This window comes from Alligator sinensis, unplaced genomic scaffold (assembly GCF_000455745.1).
Source record: "Alligator sinensis unplaced genomic scaffold, ASM45574v1 scaffold458_1, whole genome shotgun sequence".
NCBI classification, from domain to species: Eukaryota; Metazoa; Chordata; order Crocodylia; family Alligatoridae; genus Alligator; species Alligator sinensis.
Window position 1 is genome coordinate 370,663 of NW_005841944.1, and position 22,976 is coordinate 393,638.

Consider the following 22,976-nt stretch of genomic DNA (forward strand, 5'->3'; position numbering starts at 1 on the left):
GGAGGGGCACAGGCCATGTCGGGGGTGCATGTTCCTCCCAAGGTTTATCCATTCTCAGTAGGGCATGGGGCTGCAGCTGGGCTGGATGAGCTCCAAGCAGGAGCTGCCTCCATGGCCATCATTGGCCCCTTGCCTGCCCAGCAGCAGTGGAGGGGAAAACTCCACGCTGCCATTGCTGCCATTTCTGTCTCACCATGGCGGTGCAGCGCGACTTCACATGCTGGGTCCTGCCTTCCAGGCTGCCGAGGCAGCTCCTCTGGAGCTGGTCTGGCCTGGCTTGCAACCCTATGCCCTTCTGTGGGAACAGAAATCTCAGGGTGCATGTGCCACCCCACTTCCCTCCCTGCCACCGCCACATTGCCTGTGACCCCCGCCTTCCCCACACACCCACTCTCTTCCTCACACACTTGGGGGCTGGGAGTAGAGGGCTGTGGGTTGGGAGTGAGGGGCCATGGCAAGGCCAGGGCACCAGCATATCAGGGCTGCTCAGCCCCACAGAGTAGTGGAGGAGGGGGACGACAGCTGTAGTTGGACCCATGTCCTTGTATGTGAAGGGGGCAGAGGGAGCTTTGATTTTTTTTTCCATGATAAACCCCCAAGTCATCTGCCAAAATGTATAGGTATTTAGAATGTATTTTATTATAGTGATTGAAGCACTGGTATGCTTCTAAATTGCTTTTAAATTGTAAATATATCAATAAAACATTGTGTTCAACTGATACTTATATATAATATATTAATTTTAATCATGAAATGATTAATGATTGATATTTTATATAATCATAACATTAATTATTTTAATAATCATTTTAATCATGGAAAAAATGTGGATTTGGGGGGTTTTGATCAGAGCATTTGCAATTTTAAAACAAAATCAGGATCTCTGCTTATCACCTATTGCCAGGTCTTGCATGTACCATTAAAAATTGGTAATAGGAAATGCTACATCTTCTTCTATACTAAGCAACTCTTTGAAAGGAGGAAAGCAAAAAGATATTTCCAAGTCAAGTATGTAGTTCAGTGAAGTGTTGGAATCCCCTTGAATACATTTGTTGTCCGTGCTTGAGGCTTACTTCCATGTCCTGTTAGTAAATAGACTTGTAGTGAGAATGCTGATGGCAAGCCTAGAATTATAAAAACAATTGTATCTCCCTTTCTGAAACTTATTGTTTGGGGGTTTTTGGGGGGTAGGAGAAGTTTCCAGGCTGCATCCTGGTGATTACTGACCTTTACCCCTACCCTCCCACCTTTTAAATATTTAGTTTCTTTTGGGAAGTCCTTTGTCTCTACTGCTTTTCTTTTTTTTTTTTTTTTTTTTTTTTTTTTACTAGAGTGATACTTGCTTCACCATGGTGTAGAGGTTAAAATACTTCCCTAAAATTGCCCCAGGTAGACCTCAAGAGAGCTTCAGTGAGGCTCCATGGATACACCAACCTTGCTTCAATTTAACTGTAGAACTAGGAGCTTTCTTTGTACAGAACGTGTGTGCTGTATAGGTACTTGCCTTAATAATTAAGAAGACCTCAATTGTACTGAAGTGCAATTCTCTTCTTAGATACTATTTCAGTAGTGGCATTATAGGGTTCTCTGTTTGCTCCTTGGTGACCTCCAAATCAAATCTGCTCAGTTTACAAATAAAATGTTTGCTTTTTCTGGCTGCCACCCTTGCCAAGTCAGCTGGATTATTTCTGGCCCAGGCATCACCAATAATAACCATTCCACAGTGGGATTTGGTTAACAATTCAGTTGCTGATGTGTAAGCTAGAGTAGATTTCCTCTTACCCTCCCAGAGCTCAGTTAGTGGTACAGCTCTTTCAGGGTTTATAACTAAATTAAGTCATTTAAAAGTAATCAGTAAACAGGCTGAAGAAAGTAAGTGCTGTTTTACATGCCACTGCTTTTCAGAGTAGAGCTATTTAAAGTCAAAGAAGATTTTAAGTGACAAATTCATAGTTCACTAATTGTAGACCAAATGCTGTATGTTCCTGTTTAAACAGCTGTTCTAAAGTGGAAGCACCCACTTTTTCTGACTTACTATGACAATTGCTAATATTTTGAATGTTTTCTTCATGCATATAGTGGAGTTAATCTAGTGTTTATACTGACTTCCTTGTAAACCAAGTAAGTACAATGGTTCAAGACCTTTTTTTTTAAACTGTGTCAGATAGATGTAAGATACATCCTGGTTTTACCATATTGCTTGGCCTTGAATTCATTTTAAAAGGCACAGAATGCTATTTTAAGCAAGTTTAACTGACCAGATCATGTTACCAAATCTGCCCATTACTTTGGGGTGTGCTCATTTATTAGGGATAGTTTCTAGGGTCTTGGTGATTCTGTCAATGTGCTGCTTGTGTTACTATACGGAGCTGTATTTCTCCCTTTTGCAAGCCCTCACCCCCAGTGGAGCTATCTTGCAGGACTCAATCTCAATGGGACTGGGTTCCTCCAGTCACCAAATCAGTCATACACACAAACACACACAAATTAACGTGACACGCCTGACCTGGCCGGGCTGATCAGCATGGACAGGCTGACACCCTCATATGCCAAGAATCAGTTCATAAGAGCAACAATAAAATGCAGTCAAACACAAGCACACAGGTAAACAGAATCCCTCTGAATCCGGCTGGGTGTCCAGCTGACACCCTCATGGGCCAGCATTCAGTTCATAAGGGCACGTCTGAGTCAAACTGGGTCAATCAGCCTGTACAAGCTGATCCCCTTATGTGTTTCAAACTCAGCACGTCCCAATCTTTGGCCTCTTGATGAGCAGACCCCACAATAATTTGGGCTTCACAGGGATCTTTAGCATAGGTAAAAGAAGCGTTGCTGCAGAGCACGGGAGGAAAGAGAAGCAGAGAAGGAAAAATATACCCAATTACTACCAGTTTGACTATAAAAGTTATTTATTGCTAAGCATATGAAATATATAATAGTACTAGTAGTAATAGACATGCAAAAGAAAAACAAACACCAACAATGACAATACTACCCTGGTTTCACTAAGTATTTGGGGAAACTTAGCTCAAGCTTAACTGATACAGTTCAGGTTCAGAAGTTTATGCCTAGAAAGAAGACAGAGAACGCTGGGATCTCACCTAGTCCACGGTACTCAGGCTGCAAAGCTGACAGGCACAGTCCGTAGCACAATCCTTGAAGAGAGAGATGATCTGTTCTTCCAGCGTCCCAAGAACGACAGGGGATGGTGTCAGCACAGGGGTTTTCTTCTTCTCCTTCTTTCCTCCTGCTTCTACTTCTTTTCCTTCCTTTTCCTCTTCTAGCAGCACACACACTTACAGATTTTTATACCCTCAGTTCAGCTGCTTCGAAGCACCCTCAGTAGTGTAAATCATTGTCTTTTCTATTGACAAGGGGTTATCTGGTTTGGACCATCTCAGGAAACTGATTGATAATCAGGAAACACTTAAGATTAGGGAGTAACCCAAATACTTGGGAGCCAGCTTGAAATTCCTATGGGTGGCAGATATACTGATGGGATATCTCATGGTTTCTTCAGGAACAATAGATAGCTTGCAGCATCAGGATTTTGGATTTTTACTTGTTGTGCACAAGCCTCAGCTTAGCATGACTTTTCCAGATCTTACTATAGTCTTTTAACAGACTTAAAACAATTATTGGGGTGCTCATAACCTTTTGTGGAGAGGACTCCCACCAGTCGTCTCGGGAAAGATATGACAACACCTGGGATTAGGGCTCCAGCAGGCTGGATGCTGTGATGAACCCTTAACCATTGTTCAAATGTTGCCCATACCCCCTCTGACTCGGTCTCTTGCCTCAGCATTCCCTAACCCGGCAACCGAGTTTTAGTCAATCAAGTTTAAATAGGCCTCCCATAGTGGGACCGGGGAATGTACGGCCCGAGATGCCTATTAAACTTAGAGCTGTGTGTGTGTGTCTGGGGGGGAAAAGTCCTTAGTAAATCCAGATTAGAACTGGTCTGATAAATGCTGAGCTGGGTGTGTGTGAACATGGGTTGATTAACATTGGAAGCACAGATTCCCCATCATGCAGCGCTCTCCTGCTTCTCTGGTCCCAGAATTCACTGCAGTCTCTGCTTCAGGCTTTCTGTTTTCCATCTCTCATGTAAATGAGACCTAGGGCAGTTGATTCACTCGTCACCCTTATCTGGTGAGGGTCTTAGGTGCGTCTCTCACTGCATCTTAATCAGTTTCGTTTAGGTAGAGGAGGGGAGGGGGGTGAGTCCTTTGTGAGTCAGACAGACTGCATCCTGTGCCAGGGTTGCCCAAGAACACAGAGCTGAGGTGTAACAATCAGGGGTGTTCAACCCCTGGATGGAGCTCTGTTGTTTGGCCTACTGGGTTCCCCAAGGGTCTGGAAATTTGGCAGCGGGGAGCTGTGGCAGTGTTAACTGCCTCTCCCTTGCTGCCAAACTTCTGGACCTGTGGGGAGTCCAATGGGCTGGAATGTGGGACCCTGTGCAGGAGAGAGGGCACACTGGACTGGGGGTTGCAGGGTCTGATTTGGGCAGTGCAGGACCCAGCCCCATGTGCCAGCCTTCTAAAGGCATTTGGCCTGTGGACAGAATCAGCATCATTTACCTGGCCTGTGAGGCTGAAAGGTTGAGCACTACTGGATAAGATCATTGGGTGATACTTCATTAATAAAGTAGAAGTATGTAGTCAAGATTTGAATATGCAAATCTTCAGTGTTTGAAGGCTTACTAGCACTTAAAGATTGAACTAAAAATATTTAAATGACTTAAGATGACTTAAAAAGCGGGAGGTGGCTGCTTTTTATTCACGTGCTGCTGGTAATAAATGAGTTTATGCTTCTAAATTAGGCTGAGTATACATATTCAAATAACCTGGGAGAATTCTCCCAGATTTGTTCTTGTGGTAGAAAAACTTACCCAGAGCCATGTGTACAGACATTTGAATGCTGAGGCATTGAAGAGTAGAGAGCTTGCAGTGCTGACTATGTAGCTGGGTGGTGGTGGAGGGGGAGTGCAGTGCACACATCTCAGTATGCACTACAGGCTCTCTTAGTCTGCCTGGCAACAAATGACAACAGTTCATAGGGCAGCCCTGATTGGCTAACCTAGATGGCCCACAGTCAGCCTGTTACCATGTGCAGATATTTGCTCCCCAAGGAGAAACTGTCCTGGAAGTGATTTAACACTAGTTTGGCACGTATACACATGATAGACCTCTTCTCTGACGCATGCTAATTAGCATGCGTTGGAGGACTCAGTTAATCAAGTCTGCTGGAGCATGCTAATTAGCATACTCCAGCAGCCTCTGCATCACATGTATTCAGTGTCCTGATGTTTCAAAATGGTGGTGGGGGCACTTTTAACTAAAGCTCATTGAACGAATTTTAAAGTGCTTCCTGCCATTTTGAATTGTGAGATGGATGTTGAATACACATGGCACTGCGGACACTTTAATTAGAGCATCTCTCAGAGTCACTCTAATTAAAACACTACCTCCTCCCTCCCCATCCTAGGCGCCCGTTGTGCCCAGGTTATTCTTCTCTTGCAGTGGCCATTTTTACTCCGGCAGGCATGCCATAAATTATTTCTGCACCCCATCCCCAAGTGTCACTGATCTCCTTCCTCTGCCCAAGTTGCTGCTCTGTTTTCTGCTCTCGGCTTGATCTGCTGCTCTGCTTTCTATTTCCTGCCCTATCTGCTGCCCTATCTGTCTCCTGAGCAATCTTAAAATTTTTACATCTATGAGTAAAAGTGTGGAGTTTGTTTGTTTTTTGAGAAGGGGGCTAAAATTCTATGCTCATAAAATTAATTCAGAACACTCTTTAATCTCATTGAGAAGGTTCAGGGTCCAATCATTCTTTACATTTGTTTTTGTAATATTTTTTTTCCATTTTCTTAAATTTATTTCTTAGTTCAAGTGATGAAAAATATACCACCATTTTCTCCCGTTTGCTTTAGTACCTGGTCTCAAATATATACATCTCAAATACGCCCTTGTAGTTAATCTACATATATTGTCTACACATCCTATATCCTTTTAGTGTCCCAAACTGTTGATAGAAGACTTAAATATTAAGGTTATTTTTTGCCTCTTAGGGTTCTTTGTCAAAGTTGCTGCACCAGTATCTAAAGTTATAACATTCATAGGTTTGGAAAAATCAAAATGTTTAGTTGTAATATAACTTTCAATGTACCCATGCAACTTGAATTGTAACCTATAACATCAATGGAGGCACTTGAAGAGGATGGAATATTTTTCACATGTGTAAAGGGCTACAGTAAAAGCTCTGTTATGTGAGTGAGGAATAGCGGGTGCCAGTAATCTAAAAATGCTGGTTACCAGGGGTTTTTGGCCAGATGTGGTGCGGTGGAGGGGGGTGGCATGCAAGCTCCCCTGCCCCCTCACCACCACGGCCGGCCGGCTGGAAGTTCCAGTTAGTAGAGCATGCCAGTTACTAAAATGCTGGTTAACACAGATTTTACTATATTAAGTTAATAGAAAAGACAATCCTTTCTGTCCTTGTGGTTCATGGGATGATAAGGAGAGAGAACAAGATTATATGTTCATTCTCCACAATTTAAACTCATCTTCTGGGTTTTTCCTTTTTTAGCATGAACCCAGTTCTGCTTATTTTCATGTAAGGTAAATGTAAAGGAACAAACGTTACTGAAATTAATAAATCTGCAGTACTGTAAAAAACAGTGTGAAAAAGGTGAGAAACTGCCTCTGAATTTTACTACTTGAACCAGATTACCCTAGTGTCTGTTCATGATTTCATAGACCATTTATTTTTAAGTCACAAGTGGCTACTGCAGTCCTGAAGTATGTTTCCTGCATCATAGACCTACAGTTTTATCAAGTAATCCTTGAATCCAGTCCAGAAATTCTTTGGTGGCCCACCAGGCTATCCAGTGGGCAGATAAAGAGGCCTTGCGGAGGCCTATTACTGCTTCTAGGTGGATTAGAAATTAAAATAATAATTGCCATATCATACCTTGAAATGTTATTACTTAGAAATGACCCTGCAGTCCTGCTACCTTGCCTGCAGTCTTGTCAGCTCTTGAACTAAACAGAGTCAGGGTAGGTAGTACTGCAGTGTGAAAATTTGAAGGAACACTTGAGCACTTCAGGAAGTGATGGACTGAACTAATATTTCAGCATAGTGTTGGAACTACTGTACATGGAGATGAAGTTTTTAAGATAAGGCATGAATTAAGGGTGTTACTAGTTGTAACAAAGTTGAAGCCCACTTTCTAAGAATATTGCCTTGAACCTTACTCTTCTGCACAAATTTCAACTGTGGCTAAACAATTAAATTTTTCCCCTTGTGATCAGTAGTATAATTTTTCTGTTTGTGTCTTATTCTTAGCTGTGTAGGAATGCCCCTCACTCCTGGTTTATTATATTTACTCCTTCTGCAAAGGGAATTTCATTTCATGGATTGATGAGATATTCCCCATTGGGACATCCCTTTACATTTCTCAGAGATACAAGACTTAATATGTTTTTGGATCCTTATAGGAAGAGTAATGATGCTCTTAATAATTTACATATACTACTATAAATAAATTATAATGTTCGTCTAAGTTTTTGACAAAGCCACAAATTTCTTTGTGAATATTAGGAAGTCATGGTGGACCAAACTTGTGTCTTTTCTGTTCTAGGCTCCAGGATTTGGATTTGGTATTGCAATATCTGGAGGAAGAGATAATCCGCATTTTCAGAGTGGTGAAACATCAATAGTTATTTCTGATGTACTGAAAGGAGGTCCAGCAGAAGGATTACTACAGTAAGTAATAAAATAGAACTAGAGCTACATTTAGATTTAAATCATGAATGTTTGACAGTAGTGACTAATTAACCTCCCAGTTACCTTTGATAAATCACCGGATCTTACACTGAACTGGCTTTTTCAGGATTCTTTCAGGAAATTAATACACGTTACATTTTCTTTTTATTTATTTATTTATTTAAAGGGAAAATGACCGTGTTGCAATGGTTAATGGTGTTTCAATGGATAATGTGGAACATGCGTTTGCTGTTCAGCAGCTGAGAAAAAGTGGAAAAAATGCTAAAATTGTAAGTAAATATCTTTTTATGGCTTAAATTTGGTATAAGTAGCTATACAGTCAATGATTTATAGGTTATGACATGCACATAATTCAAGTTTAATCAGCGACACTGGCAGGTGATCCAGTTTAAAGGATTTTGGATTATGTTTTGCTAATCCTGTGAGTGTTCTGTTGGTTTCCCAAAATCACTTTTGTAAATTTAGACCTCGGTATTTGGCCACCCAGACTTTGGCTAACAGATGCTTGTTTCTGCCATCATAAAGGAATCCTTCCAGGTTGAAGGTGATTTGTCCCCCAGCCTTCTCCCAATCCTGATTTTTTTTTTTTTTTTTTTTCTCTTTTCTTTTCTTTTCTTCCTCAATCACACTTTTGTTAATCATGCTTTTCAGAAAACTAGTGTGCCAGAGGCCTCTGCTCACTGTTCAGGCCGTAACAAGTTATTTTATGTGTAGCAAACAATTTGCCGAAGTAAGGTATAATTACCTTAATTCCTATAATTTTGCAGACTTACTCAGAGTGTATAGATGGCTTTTTAACTTGCAAAACAACAAAGCTGGTCATTACTAAGAGGTAGTAATCTAGTTTTCTGTAAACTATGCAGATTTATATTACTGAAAAAATAGAATAGAAAATAAACACAGTGCCTAGCAATTGTTCAATTTTGGGAAGTGAGCTTTTTTAGGGTTTGTAAACTGACTTTTGTCCTGACAGTTTTGTGCCGATCTTTTCAGCTGTGCATACATAGGTGCAATAATTTCAGTACTCTACATTTTAAATTATAAATCTTGCAGTCCATTAGGTTTGCAGATGTCGGAAATAACCTTCATGTCAGTCTGAAGCTTTTAGTTTGGAAAGCTGGCATTTTGCAGGAATGGGTATGGAAGTGCTTCAGAGCAAACCAGTGGAAGATCTGTGGTTTGTTTAAACTGACTTTGTTTCATATTGACTTTACCCAGAGAATTGTATTGTGTGACTATCCAGAGAAACCAACAGCAAGTGAGGAAGAAAATATTAAATAGTTTGTGCATTACTGATGTAGAGCGATCAAATAGAATCAGTTTCTGTTAATATAGATGTTTGATCTCAAGATAAAACCTGACTTTTAAATTTTCAGCAACAATACCCTCTTCCATCTGTGGCTTGCTTAAGTACAACCCTGGAAAATTGGCAGGTTCCAAACCTGAACAGAATTACTGTCAATAAGATATTGAGTATACAATAGATTATATGTTAGTGAAGTTTTGAGCAGTTCAAGTGACTCTGTGTATGTGTTTAGATAAAGAGGGATTATTCCGATTTGCAGTTCTGTAGAAAGAGAAGACAGCATTACATAGCAATAGTTGTCATTCTTATATTTATTTTTTAGCAGTTACTACTTTGTTTTAACTGCAGTGGCAAGACTAATATGTGCTGATGTGGCAAACAAGATAATGCAGCTGACTGGCAATGAAGTAGTGTGTTCAGCAGAGCGCTCTAACCGTCTAGACCAGGGGTTCTCAACCTTTTTAACTGGAGGTTCCCCTCCACAACTTTTCTTAATTTGGCAGCACCCCAGTTGAAAATTACTTTTCCAGCATCATAACTACTTATTTCTATGCCCAGGGCACAGAGGGAGGTGGGTACAGGGGTGGAGGGGCCAGGCAGAGTCTTGCCAGCCACATTGTAGGCTCGACTAGTGGGGATACAGGCTTGTAGTGGAGACCAGAGGTGGAGCCACCTTGTCAGCCTCTCCCCCTCCTTCTGTGAACCCTCTGACAGGTGCTGGTGATCTGCATGTAGATCTTGGCTGTAAAAGATTTAATTTTGCTATGGGTATAAAAGGGTTAGAAGGCAGGGCAGATATGCAACTTTATAGACTAACTGAAGGAAATGTTGGGGGGAAGGAGGGAGGGCAGGACATGCTGTAGGAAATCCTGACTGGCTGGACTCAGGGCCTCTACATAGATGGAGCTTGTGCAGAGCAGAGGCCCTTGGCACCCCCTTCTGGCTGCAGAAGCATATCAAGCGGGGGGGTGCACATGGAGATTTATGCTGAGCACTGGAGGGGAGTAGTAAAGGAGAGCCCCACCTCAACTCTTCTCACCAGAGCAGCAGTAGCAGCTACAATTGCTATTGTAGCCGCATGGGCTCAGGCTGCTGCCAGAGGGAACAAACAGCAGTGTGGGTTTGCCCAGGCTGCTCCAGTGTTTTGCTCACTCCCCACCCCAAGGATAGGTGAAACTTGGGGCAGGGTAGTCATTCCATCCCCTCCCCTCCCCTCCCCTCCCCTCCCCTCCTCAGATACACTGCTGGCCATGGGGCTGTGCCTGCCATAGTACCCCTGCTATAGCAAAGACTGTTCAGGGGAAGAGTCATGCAGGTACCCTCTCTAAGTTAGAGCCTGGGGCTGGTGCCCTGCTTGCCCCTTCAATAGCTATACTATTGCCCCCAGCCTGCATTCCAGTGCCTGGGGCTCATGCTGTGGTTAATCACCCAGCTCTAGCTAGGCAGAACTGTCCCCTGCACCTTTGTTTCCAGGAGAGGGTGTGGAGGTGAGACTGGGAAGGCTCCTGCTACTGCTAGGCTTCTGCTCCAGCTGCTTCCTGGTCTGCCCTGCAGCATCTTGTAGAAATAAATGCATAGTTCCACCTGGTTCTGTGGTACCCCTGAAAAGGTTTCACGGTACCCTGGTTGACAACACTTTGTCTAAACCTTTTTGCCTCATAGGCCAGAAAAGTGAGGTGAAGCTGGTCTTTGGGACTTATTGAGCTCCACACACCAGAATCAGGCCCTGGGGCCTAGCACTTCCCCTTCCTGCCCTGGTGTGCTGGGTTTGGTCCCCAGGGACCTGTGCTGCCCCTCTCCTGTGGAAATGGTCCCATGGGGCCTGGCTCTGCCCCGGTGTATCAGTATTAGGTCTCGGGGGGGAGAGGGGCGAGGAGATGGGGGCTGGCATTGGCTGCCCACATCAGCACTGGCCCCTTGAACCCAGGGCCATACTGTCCCAGCCCCTTGCACGTTGGGATTGGACTCTGGAGCCTGATGCTTCCCCTGCCCTGCATTCTGGGATCAATTACCCGATCCATAGTGCAGGGGTAGGGGCACCCCTTGGGTCCAGAAATTTGGCAGTCCGGAAGCAGTGCCACTGCTATCCCATTGTCAGATTTCCAAACCCATTGAGGGCCTCAGGCCTGTAGGCCTTAGGCTGAGCACCCCTCGTCTAGACTGGTGGTTTCTTCTCTCCTCATCTATTGGGTTTTAGCATCAGTTTAGCATCAATTTAGCATCAGTTAGCTAAGTTTTAGCATCAATTTAGCATCGGTCCAAATGGCCTCGGCCTTAACTTTGTTTCTAGCCACACTTCATTAAACGTTGCCTTAACAAAGGGATCATAAGGATCAGTTGCAGTTTAAAAGCAGAAAGCTTGTGTATTTAAAGTTATGAAGTTATCTTGGACCCCTTATGTACTTCTGAAGCTGCTGTTTCTTTGGAACTAGAGCTAGAATGATCAAATATTTGAACTTAGGAAACATTGTCTATCTAAGTATCGTTCACTATTTGGTATCTTCCATTATGGGCTTCTGCAACTTTTTTTGGAGCTTGGTAGTTTCTTTAGAGAGACAATACTGTATGTAGCTCCTGAGCCCCAGTCCCCCTGGTTTTGTGCTCTGGCATGTGTCCATTTTTCTTTGGGCAGCAGAATTCTTCACCAGTTTACCTAGAGTCGAATGTCCTGAATAGCTCTCTCTGGCCCATCTCTCTTGTAGCTACTGTTGGACTCTGCCTGTTAGCAGAACAGTATGTCTCTTACTTTGTGATGAAGAGTGGGAGGTGCTGACAGCATTCTGCATGATTGTTGCCATTCTTGAAATTGTATGGGAGATTACATAAAACTGTTTTGAATGGGTCTGTTTTGGGGCAGAACTCTGCCTGACTACTTTTTTGGGCTGATTGGGGAAGATAACTTCTGCCTTCTTACTGTCTCTGTACTGCGGAGGTTTATACTGTTCCTTGCTTTTGTTTTCTATTCCAAAGCATTTTAAAAGTTATAAACTAGAACAAAATAAGTTATTTACAGTCTTGTATGCCTTTGTAAGAGTGTGCCTACTGTGTCCTTTATACTTCCAGGGAGCATCACGTTTGAGCATGCCCCTTGCCTCCACTCCCATTCCCGTGTGCCAAACCCAGAAATAAATGAAGCCATACTCTTGCTTTTGAAATGTCTCAGATGTGTTTCTTCCAATGTGGTAGTGGAAGTCTAGGGTGTGGCTTATTGCTCACTTTTAAGATGTATTTTGCACTTAGCCAGAAACTGAGCAGTTAATGCTACTGGTTACAGACTATCCGAAGAATGAAGAAAGTTCAGATTCCAGTAGCCAGACCAGAACCAGAACCAGTATCTGAAAATGAGGAGGATAGCTTTGATGAGGAGATACAGGATCCAAGAAGTGCACGTGGTGGTCCAGGTGCCAACAGAAAGCATGAGAAGAGCTGGGTAAGAGACCGAAGTGCAAGCAGAGAGAGAAGTTTATCACCAAGATCAGATAGAAGATCTATTGCTTCTAGTCAGCCTGCAAAACCTACCAAAGTAACCTTGGTGAAATCCAGGAAAAATGAAGGTATGTCCATAATGCCAGGCTCGGTGATATTTTTGTTGTTTTATTCATATTCTATTTCATACTTTATACTAGAATTTTGAAGGCCGCATTTCTGAATGTGCTCTTGTTTTATTAAGGCCTTTTTAGATTATTTGCTTACTTAACTGTTGCTTACAGACGTTTATAAATATTTGGCTGGAAAATTAAACTGCTGCTGTATTTCCAGTACATTATTTTCTTTATGCTGTAATATAAGTGAATAATTTAAGACATTGTACGAAGTAAAAAATCATTGTTTAAAATTTGCAAACTTGTACCACATAACATATATATATTTTGTGTATATCCAGGTTGAGTATGAATTTAGGTTGCATGGAGCTATTGCCACGTTGTTTTTGACTTATCATTATTTAAAAGGTTTGCTAATTCTTAATGCTAGTTCCATTCCTCAAAGTTACAGAACAATGTGAAAGCATAGTTAAGAGGATATAATTTCCCAGTGGCTCTGTGGTCATAAACAAAAAGTCACCGTACCACCTTTTTTTGCTTGAATCCAGTTTTCAGACTTGACGGTATTTCCAAAGATAAACTTAAGCATTGTGGATAGATAAACAAAATTATCTTATAATACCTGCTTATATAGATTGGTAGTGCTGAGGTGAGAAACATGTGAAGAGGAAGATTTCAGAATGAAGAAGAAAGGAAGAGAGGGAAAAGCTTTTGTATATTAAAAAAGAACAAAAACAAAAAACCCCTCTAACAGTCTTTCAGCCTTGCTTTTATTATAAAGTTTTGTATCTTTAATCTCTTTCTATAAACGCTCAGGGGTCTTCTTCAGCTGGAACAGATTTGGTACTAGTATGCTGTTAAACAGTTTGTTTGGAGTTAAATAAATTCTTCCTCCAACTGGGCCCTGTAGTCACAGAAACATTGAGTAATTTACACATAGCCCTTGTGTAAATCTCTACACTGGCAGCCATTGGCTGCCAGCCAACACAAGAACAGAGCAAGAGACTGGCATACCATGGTTACTGACACATAGCTGGATGTTATTTATCAAAGGTACTCGGAGTACAGGACTTTTCATAACTGGGCAATGTTAGAATACCCTTGCGAACCATATCACTTCAGTATCATAGTTCTTAACATATTGGAAACACCTGGGTCTTCTCTAAGTTTCTATCTTGATTGTAAGTCTGGAAAGCAGTGTTACACCAACACTCATCCCTTTTTAAAGTTGTGATTTATTGAGATATATATATATATATATATATATATATTTTTTTTTTTTTAATTCCAAATAGAGTATGGTTTGCGCTTGGCCAGTCATATATTTGTGAAGGAAATATCACAAGATAGCTTGGCAGCAAGAGATGGCAACATTCAGGAAGGAGATGTTGTATTGAAGGTACTGAAAACGGGTAATTTTGCTTGGTAAAGGGGGGAAAAATGCATTGATTAGAAAAGCAGGAGTCTCAGAACTGTATGATACTGTCAACAGAAGAAATGTCAGACACTATTTTTCCCATCCTGGTTTTTGAGAGAAGGTAAAAAGATGATAAATTCAAGTCCATTTCCTCAACCAGAAAATCACTGAGTCTGCTTCATAGCAAAATGTCTAATTCTGCACCCTTTATTTAAGTGATTAGCATATACTTATGAGTAGTCCCAGTGTGACCACTGAGGAAAACCCTTTTCAGGATTTGCATTTAGATCAGCAATTCTGACACTAAATCATCCATTAGTATCATCACAACTAGTTGCCTTGGGACATACAGGCTTCCTTCACCAACCGCTGGGGTTAGGTTTCTGAAAGTTTTCGTGGTTGGTAAGACAAAAAGACTTATGGGAAAAATGGCAGGTGGCAGGCTGATGCGCAGCCCCGGAAAACCCTGGTTACTCAAAACTGTATACTGTGGTAGCCAAAATTGTATACAGAATATTAAGTGTGGATACTCAAAACTGTGATAGGCAAAACTGTGGTTGGTAAGGGAAACCTGTATTTAATTTAATATAAACCAAATTAGCAAGGGGTTTGAATTCCTCTTTAACAGGTTTCACCTGAGGTCATTGCTACAAGTCTTTAACCATTAGTGCATTTAACACGCATGCAAAGTCTCCACTTGACGTTGATTTCAATGCATGTAAAAGTAAATACTGTGGTTTTCTTAAGTATTTAAATGGCAAGATGACTTTATTTAAAAAGGTGAACTTCAGCTTTTTTGTACTATTTATGCTGTTCACAGATAGTCTTCCATTAATATTTTTTATATTGTATAATATACTCAGTATGATACTTGAGTTTATTCAGTTTGCATTATTAAATAATATTGGACATATTAGAATCCTATCAGGCTGAAATCTGGCTCTTAAGATATTCTCTTGGGGCTTAATTTTTTTTAGATAGATGACAGGAAATTGAATTGGATAATTCTGTTGGGAGCCGGCATTACGAAGGAAGTGGTGGCAAAATGAGGACTTGGATATTTAAGAATTGCTGCTAGATCAGGAATAACTCTCTAGGCATCAGTTCAGCAGATTAAAATACTGCAAAAACTCTTTAGCTTTTTTTCAGGTAGTCTGCCTTTTTAAACTTGAACTCCTTTTAGTTGCTTGCTTCTGTTTTCTAATCAAAAATGTTATTTGACATGCAGAATGTTATTTATTTAATAGGCTATTACTGTGTCAAAGTCTGAGTTACAAATGAGGGGACTTTTTTTACCAGTAGTATTTCATAGAGTTCTGTTGGTTTTTCCTTCAGTTCCTATCTGTAGACTTTTTACTCTGTTGCAGATAAATGGCACAGTCACAGAAAATATGTCTTTGGCAGATGCAAAGACACTAATAGAAAGGTCAAAAGGCAAGTTGAAAATGGTGGTTCAACGCGATGAGCGAGCAACGCTCTTGAATGTCCCTGATCTTTCTGACAGCATTCACTCTGCTAATGCTTCAGAAAGAGATGGTGAGTAAAGACTTTGTTATCAAAGGGAAAAATGTATTGTTCATTCTCTATATCATGAGGATGTGGAATCCTTGTGGGAGGGAGGTCGTGGGATGGGAAGGCAGAAAAGAATAAGATGGAATAAGTTGATAAATATGTGCAAACACTATTGGAATTCATACTGTAAGGATATGGAAAAAGACTAAAAAAAACCTGGCAAGAAAGAGCATGCGAACTCTAGGTGATGTGTTTTGAAATAAATACAAAAGTTCTAACATGCTTCATATGAATTCTTTGCAAAGCTTATTTCCATTTTGGACAGGCAGCATCATCATTTTTCTTGCAATCATTTCATGAAAAAACAACTTTTATTTAACAGACATTTCAGAAATTCAGTCGCTGGCATCCGATCATTCCAATCGATCACATGACAGGCCCCGCCGCAGTCGTTCACGATCTCCTGACCAGAGGTCAGAGCCTTCAGACCATTCCAGACATTCTCCACAGCAACCCAGCAACGGCAGGTGATGGCAGCATTGTATTATTTTAAATCAACTATTAAAATTACCTTAAGTATTAGGCTTGTTTTGGATTTATACAGAACCCTAAATGTGACAGAGTTGTGGAAATAGTACTATAACGAAGTACTTGGCATGCCTAGCAATGGACTTGCAACAGCAGTCAGGGTCCAAATGTCCTTTACCATCTGGGAAATTTGGACCTTAACCTCAGCTTTGTGGTTTGACAGTGGTTTCACACTGTTGTAGAAGGAAATTGTCAAAATTCAGTGGTGTTAATTTTGTGTGGCTTATTTGGTTTTGATATTAGTGAGAGAGACTACTGAAGTGTACAAATTGATATTAGTTTCAGAAAGTTAGGACATTTTTGGTGATAAATTTACTCAGGTTGAATAATGCTAAGAGTCCCATTGAATTCTTATTAACGTTGCTACAATGTTTTGTTTAGCTGTTTTGTTTTATTTAGGCTTTGGAAAAGATTACATGCTTCTGACATGCTTTGAGAAATGTTGCATTTTAGTGGAACATGCTTTACCATTCAGTGAGAGTAGTTTGACTGACAATTTAAATAAAATGTTAGTTCATCGTAGTAGGATGATGATAGTGATGCTAGGTTGAGGTGGAGCCCAATGAGCAGCTTCCATATCCATGTCAGTGCAAATGCTTTAGACTTTTTCTGTTTCTCGAATGCAGACCCAGAGAAACATAAATCTATCGATTTTCCCGTTTGCCAGAGGTATGCACCGTCATTTTAATTTGTTAGAAATAAGAATTTAACTTATTGAATTTCTAGACTCTTAAAAGCATTGCGTGAAGAGATTAAGACAATTGAGTAGTTGTGGACCACTGATCAAGCAAGGATTCCAAAAGTGGTTTTGAAGCATTTCTTGGACTGTTCAAGATTATTGCAGAGTAGGATATTACAGTTAAAAAAAAAAAAAAATACTGTATAAGCAATATGCTGCTACTTCATTGTGACTTTTAAATATGAACAGTAGCTTCCATGGGCCAGTTCAAAATATTTTATTAATTTGAGCCTCCCTGACAACAAGTTTTAGTAAGTTGCTTCCATAAAGTAGTATATACAGATCATTTTTATTAAATGTCAGTACCTTTCCAGAGTATACAAAACAAAACTTCTGTTAAAAAAAACCTATCCCTGAAGTTTTAAATGTCTTGTAGTATTTGGAAAAAACACCTAAAAGAAGCAGGGCAGCTCATTCCTTGCACTATTTGTCACTAGTTCTTGAACTGGAGTCGGATATCTGAACCTTTGTGTTGGTAGTTAGTTATTTAGAGGATGAGAAAATATACAGAAAATGTTATAATTTGTAAGTTTACTTGGTATGTTCTGGTTACTGGAGATCTTTCAAACTTATAGTTTAAAGGAGCTTACTTATCCATAGATACAGCAAAAGTACACTTTCCTTTTCATTTTCTTAGGGAAGGTTTTATTGGGTGTCTTTGTTCAGAACTTTGACTGTGGATCTGCTTCTTCATCCCCATTTGTATTCTGCCTCAAATTGCTGCCGGGATCTGCAGGCAGAGTATTCCAGTTACATGCCTTACGAGATCCTTAGGGCTTCTCTGGCTGATAACTAATGCCATTAATGGTATTAGTGGAATTCCATCATGTAGTTAAATAGTGTATAAGATTTGCCTCCAGAGACTAGATAGCTACAAAAGAAAGCTAAAAAAATCTAAGGATCCCTTACTTTTCAGTACCTGAGACAGGCTTCCTTGTATGGGCTGTATTTCCTTATTTTTAAGGAAGAAAAGTGTCTCTTTGATCAAACTCCTGAATTTATCTGATCATCAGTGCATTCCTGAATGAAGCCAGTCACTGCAGCCCAGATAGACATGAAGGTGCAGAAGGGGTACAAACTATGCTAGATCCTTTTCCTCAAGTTCCAGTGATACAGATCCTTCAAAAATAAGAGTTACAAAAGAACAAGAAAAAGGCTGGAGGGAAGGTCAGCTCTCAGACTTTGTCAGAGCCCTTAAAGAGTAAATTTTAAATCAATCTGATATTTAAAAAAAAAATTTTTTTTTTTTTCAAATGTTACACGCTATTTAACTACATGATGGAATTCCACTAATACCATTAATGGCATTAGTTATCAGCCAGAGAAGCCCTAAGGATCTCGTAAAGCATGTAACTGGAATACTCTGTCTGCAGATCCCGGCAGCAATTAATTTAGGAGGCATCTGATAAAGTGGTCAGAAAAAGGAATGAGGCCTCTTGCAAATACTTAATGTTAATCTTGAAACCTCTGAGAATGTAGATAATGTTTTGGGGTAAAACCCATCAAAAGCCAAGAGCCTAGTCAAAGAATACTATTATATCCATAAGGCAAAATTTTAAATTGTTTATCTTACTAAAAGGGTGCATCAGTTTCATGGCTTAAGGACAAAGCTGTGAGGGTAGTTTGTGACTTCCTTTTTGGTGACCAGATTCCCAGAAGAATTCAGCCTTTCCTGAGAAGGAACTTTTGAAGTTGTCTTGGGTCTGAATGCATCCAGCGCATCTGTTTCATGTGCAAGAGCCATTTTGGCATAGACTGACTTCCTGCTGGACCTGTTCCTGTCAAGATTAGAAGATCTTATAGGCTCAGAGCCATGGGACTTCATTAGCAGCAGGTTTTCATAGGGGAAGTTGCTTAGACTCGATGAAGGGGCAGTGAGATAAAACTCTGCCTTATAGCATAAGCTGTAGCTAAAGCCATACAAAGTTGATTCAGAAGCAAAACTAGTAACATAAGTATGTGGGATAAAAGCTTCTTAATGAGCCTGTCAAAAAATTGCTGAAAACCTAGGCAACACCTAAGAGCTCAAAGAAGGAACCCAGGTCTTATTTACAGATCATAGGGTTCCTTTGAGCACCTGTGTAGCTTAATGTCCCAAGAGAGATGTGAAGCAGAAATAATAGAACAGGATGAAGGTAAAGGAGATTCCACAGGAATTTGCTTAGCCTCCTTCAAGTAACCTGACTTATCCATGTAGACACAGTTCTTCAAGGGCGATGCTGCAGGAATTTGCAAACAATTGGATCGATACAAATGGGTCCTGGATGTAGTCAGCCTTTGTTATGGAATTGATGGCTGCTGCAGCAAGACTTCAGGCTTCTCCTGTTGACCAAACCAGGAGAATTACATGAATGGGACCAAAAAAACCCAACACCTATCATGAAGTGTATACAATATGCTCTACTTAGTACTTGAATCTTGTAGAGAAGGCAGAGAATCAACCTAGTTCCTGGAATATCTTCCTTTGGAAGATAAGGTTCAAAGTGAAGACTATAGTCAAGTGTTTAACTGGGGTACCGTGGCGTGTTGGGATGCCCTAAGATCCTTTTAAGGGTGTAGCAGCAAGGAGATAAATGCTCATTCCTTCCCTGGTCAGCACCTCTGCCCCCATCAGTCCTGCAAACAAGCGGCACCTGTATTTGCTCTTTTAGGGAGTTGCATACCAGCAACCTGCCAGGAGAAGCAGTGGGAGTCCCCAGAGTAGTAGCAGGGCCTGCTTAGGTAAAGTTACAGGCTGGAAACAGGGAGGGGGGATCATAAATACTTTTGAAGATCCATACCTGAAGGTATTTCATATGCTGTCATCAGTGATGCCCAGATGACAGCTTCCAATCAAAAAATAGGTTTTCAACTTATTATCTGCAGTCCCTCCACCCTTGTTACTGCCATCCAGGGCCTGGCAGAAGAGTTGCATTGACATTGTGTAAAAGATGTCAGTAAAAATATAGATGAGTGTAAAAAAAAAAAAAGTTGTCAATAAAAAGTTTACAGACTGTCGGAACATCTGCACACCGATGACTGTGCTGGTGGTCTACTCACAGATGATGTTCAGCTGGTGGTAAATCATTTTTCTATTTCCATAGCTAACTGTGAACAAACCATCAGTTTAAAGAAAACAAGTTATAACCAAACAGATTCTTAGAAGATAGTGTATTGCATTTTCCATATCAGTTGGCAGATTTCAGCTTCCAGGTGTTCATGAGGCTGAACACACTTGAAGCATTTCAAATGGCCACCTTAAGGTTCATGTCAAAGTAGTTTCTTGAGTCCAGAAAGCTAATATAGCTTGCCAAAGATCTTTGACAAGGTTAAAAACCGAGTATGGAGTCAATGTGGTATCAGGTTTTTCACCAGACTAAAGGCATATACATTGTTACCATGCTGCTGTGCAAGTGTGAGACTTGGAAGTTTCTAGTATTCTGTTCGGATTCAGATTCCCAAACTGTCCGAAATGCATTTGGCTGAATCTGATTTAAAGATCTAAATTAGAGATCCAGATCTCCAAATTGAACAGGCCCCATCCCCTGCCCACTCTCCCAGCCCTGTCAATGGCTGCCTGGGCCCAGTGTCCTGACTTCCTTTAATAAAAAAAAAAAAAAAAAAAAAAAAGTCCCACACACAGTGGATCCTACCAGGTAGGGGGGAGATCCCTGCTGCCCCTCACTCCCTGCACTGTATAGGGGGCTCTGCAGTGAGCCTCCAGAGGTCCTGATGGCCGCTGCCTCAGCCAGTGAGTACAGGGCTTCTCCTCCCTCCCCCTCCCCCCAAGTGCCAGTGGGCTGGGGCTGGGCGGGGCAGCCATTGATGGGCCTGGGAGAGCAGGTGGGAGTCAGGGGGCACTTAGGGGGGCTGGGGGAGCAGGCAAGGGATGGGGCCTGGCGGTGGTCCCCTCATGGTCTGTCATGTCGTGTGTCCTCCCCCTTACTGGCATGGAGTCCGGGTCCAGCTCCCTGTGGCAGCGAGTGAAGACTGCCTGGATCTACGAATCTTTCTCCAAATTTTTTCTGAATTAATTCAGAGGCTTCCGATCGATTCGGACCTTTTTATTAGTCTTCTGATTTGGATTCAGAGATTCGGCCACTGAATCGGGCCGAATGTCCTCTGCATTGAATCAGCACCCAAAGCTTTGCACAGCCCTCGTCCTGCAGCATATTGCACATTCGTTGAGATTAATGTAGAAGAACTCTCTCTTAGGGCCTTAACTTAATGTTACACGCCCTTTGAATATGAGCACATCTTTGAATTGGTGTGCAACAAGTATATCTGTTTTCCATCTTTTGTGACTGGATTTGCTTCAACAAGAAAGGCATTGGAACTGGTGTAGATGGCAGCATTGTACTTCATTTAAGGAAGAAGTTGTACTAAGACTGAACAGTTTTCATTCTAAAAGTCAGCTGCATGTTCAGTAAAGTTCACAAGACTATTCTTTTTTAATCTAAAACACCCTATTGAAAAACTAGAATGTCATGCATGTTGGGATAAAGCCAAACTCTGTGTTTAGGACACTTAAGAAAATGCCTGTCTTTGGTTTTATACTGTCATCTTATGATCTGGGATATTTTAAAAGATGCTAAAAGCACTGCAGTGGACAGGGCCTAAATGTTGATCCGACTTGAAGGGTTTATGTGAAAACACAAAACATTTTCTTGTTACATATCACAGTTTTTTTTTTTTTATTTAGTCTGTTGATGGATTCATTTTTTTTAAAGAAATAGAACCACCATTGATAGAAATAACTTGAAGCTTACTTTTATATTTTGAGTCTGAAGGTTATCTAAAAACGTTGCAGTGTTAAGCATCGTAAAAAAGTCCCTGACACAGCACAGATGTTTAGAAGTAAAAGCAATATTGTCAGAACACATGCACAGTGAAATAGCACCTTTGATGACTCATGGGAAATACAGCTGTAATTTTTAACAAGTTTCTGTCCCCTGGAAACAATGACAGCATCAAATCATTTCATGTAGCTTCTTGCAGGGTGAAATTTATTGTGTGCTCACTGTATAACTAGAAAAATCCAAATGTTAGTGCTATTATGTATTTTTTTTTCTTTTAGTCTAATTATATTTTTGCTTCAGTGATCTTTTTCCTAGTCAAGTTTTAGTTCCTTTATTTTGATGTACTGCTAAGCTGTTCTGTTTTCATACAGACTTCTTAATTGACATATCAGTAATGATATGCCAAGTATCTAGGTAGGAATGTGGGAATTGTTACACATTTTCTATCCTTCTTCTACTGAAGAATGAACTCAGAGTTATTTGAGGGAGTGTTTCTTCAGCAGTGTAAAGATTGTCATGAAATTTACTAGCTTGGTATGTGGAAAAAATGAATAGAATCATCTAACTGCAGAGACCCTTTAAAACAGTGAAGTAATTTATGTTTACAAGGCCAAATAAATATTTGGAAGTAAATGTCCATAACCAGTGGGCTGAAAATACTTGCTTGAACAGTGTTTTTGTGGTGACATTGACCTCCTTGGGTCTACTCCCAAGAGTGCTTGCAGGTTTAATGCAATTAAGGATCCCTTGCTGGGATCCTATGACCCCAGCTGACTTCCTGCCCTTTGGGCGGGGGGCTGGACTCTGATCTTCCGAGGTCCCTTCCAGCCCTGATGTCTATGAAAACCAATGTTTCTTTCTTACACTTCTGCATTTGCCCTCTCCTTGTTACTTCAATGGTTTGGTTCAGTCTGATTGTAGAAGCCTAGCTAGTTGAGGAACACAACCAGTGTGGCTACATGGGGGGCAAGGAGAAAGGGATTTGGTGGTAGGGGTCTGCTACAGACCCCCACATCAAGGGGAAGAACTAGATTCGGGGCTCCTGAGGCAGCTCTTGGAGACCATAAAAGCTAAAGAGGCGGTAGTCATGGGGGACCTAAACTACCCGGACATCTGCTGGGAGTCACAGACGGCAAAGTCCCACCGCTCACACAGGTTTCTAACCTGTGTACAGGACCTCCACCTGACACAGGAGGTACATGGTCCCACTAGGGGGAATGCCATACTGGATCTGGTATTGGCAACGGGGGATGACATGGTAGGGGACCTACAGATCGGTAGCCATCTGGGGGTCAGTGATCACCTA

General features: G+C 41.1%; 1 protein-coding gene across 12 annotated transcripts in view; it reads left to right on the forward strand.

Annotated features, from left to right (window-relative positions):
• Positions 1 to 22,976, forward strand: part of TJP1 (tight junction protein 1) — a 346,374-nt gene that overhangs the window by 265,352 nt on the left and 58,046 nt on the right. For 11 of the 12 annotated variants that reach the window (XM_025199469.1, XM_025199470.1, XM_025199472.1 and 8 more), the window contains 6 exons: positions 7,643 to 7,767; positions 7,955 to 8,057; positions 12,369 to 12,648; positions 13,932 to 14,035; positions 15,421 to 15,589; positions 15,948 to 16,092. In XM_025199469.1, the coding sequence (XP_025055254.1) occupies positions 7,643 to 7,767; positions 7,955 to 8,057; positions 12,369 to 12,648; positions 13,932 to 14,035; positions 15,421 to 15,589; positions 15,948 to 16,092 (926 nt within the window). Of the gene's footprint in view, positions 1 to 7,642; positions 7,768 to 7,954; positions 8,058 to 12,334; positions 12,649 to 13,931; positions 14,036 to 15,420; positions 15,590 to 15,947; positions 16,093 to 22,976 lie in introns of those variants that run through there. The other variant, XM_025199481.1, reaches the window with a different exon arrangement.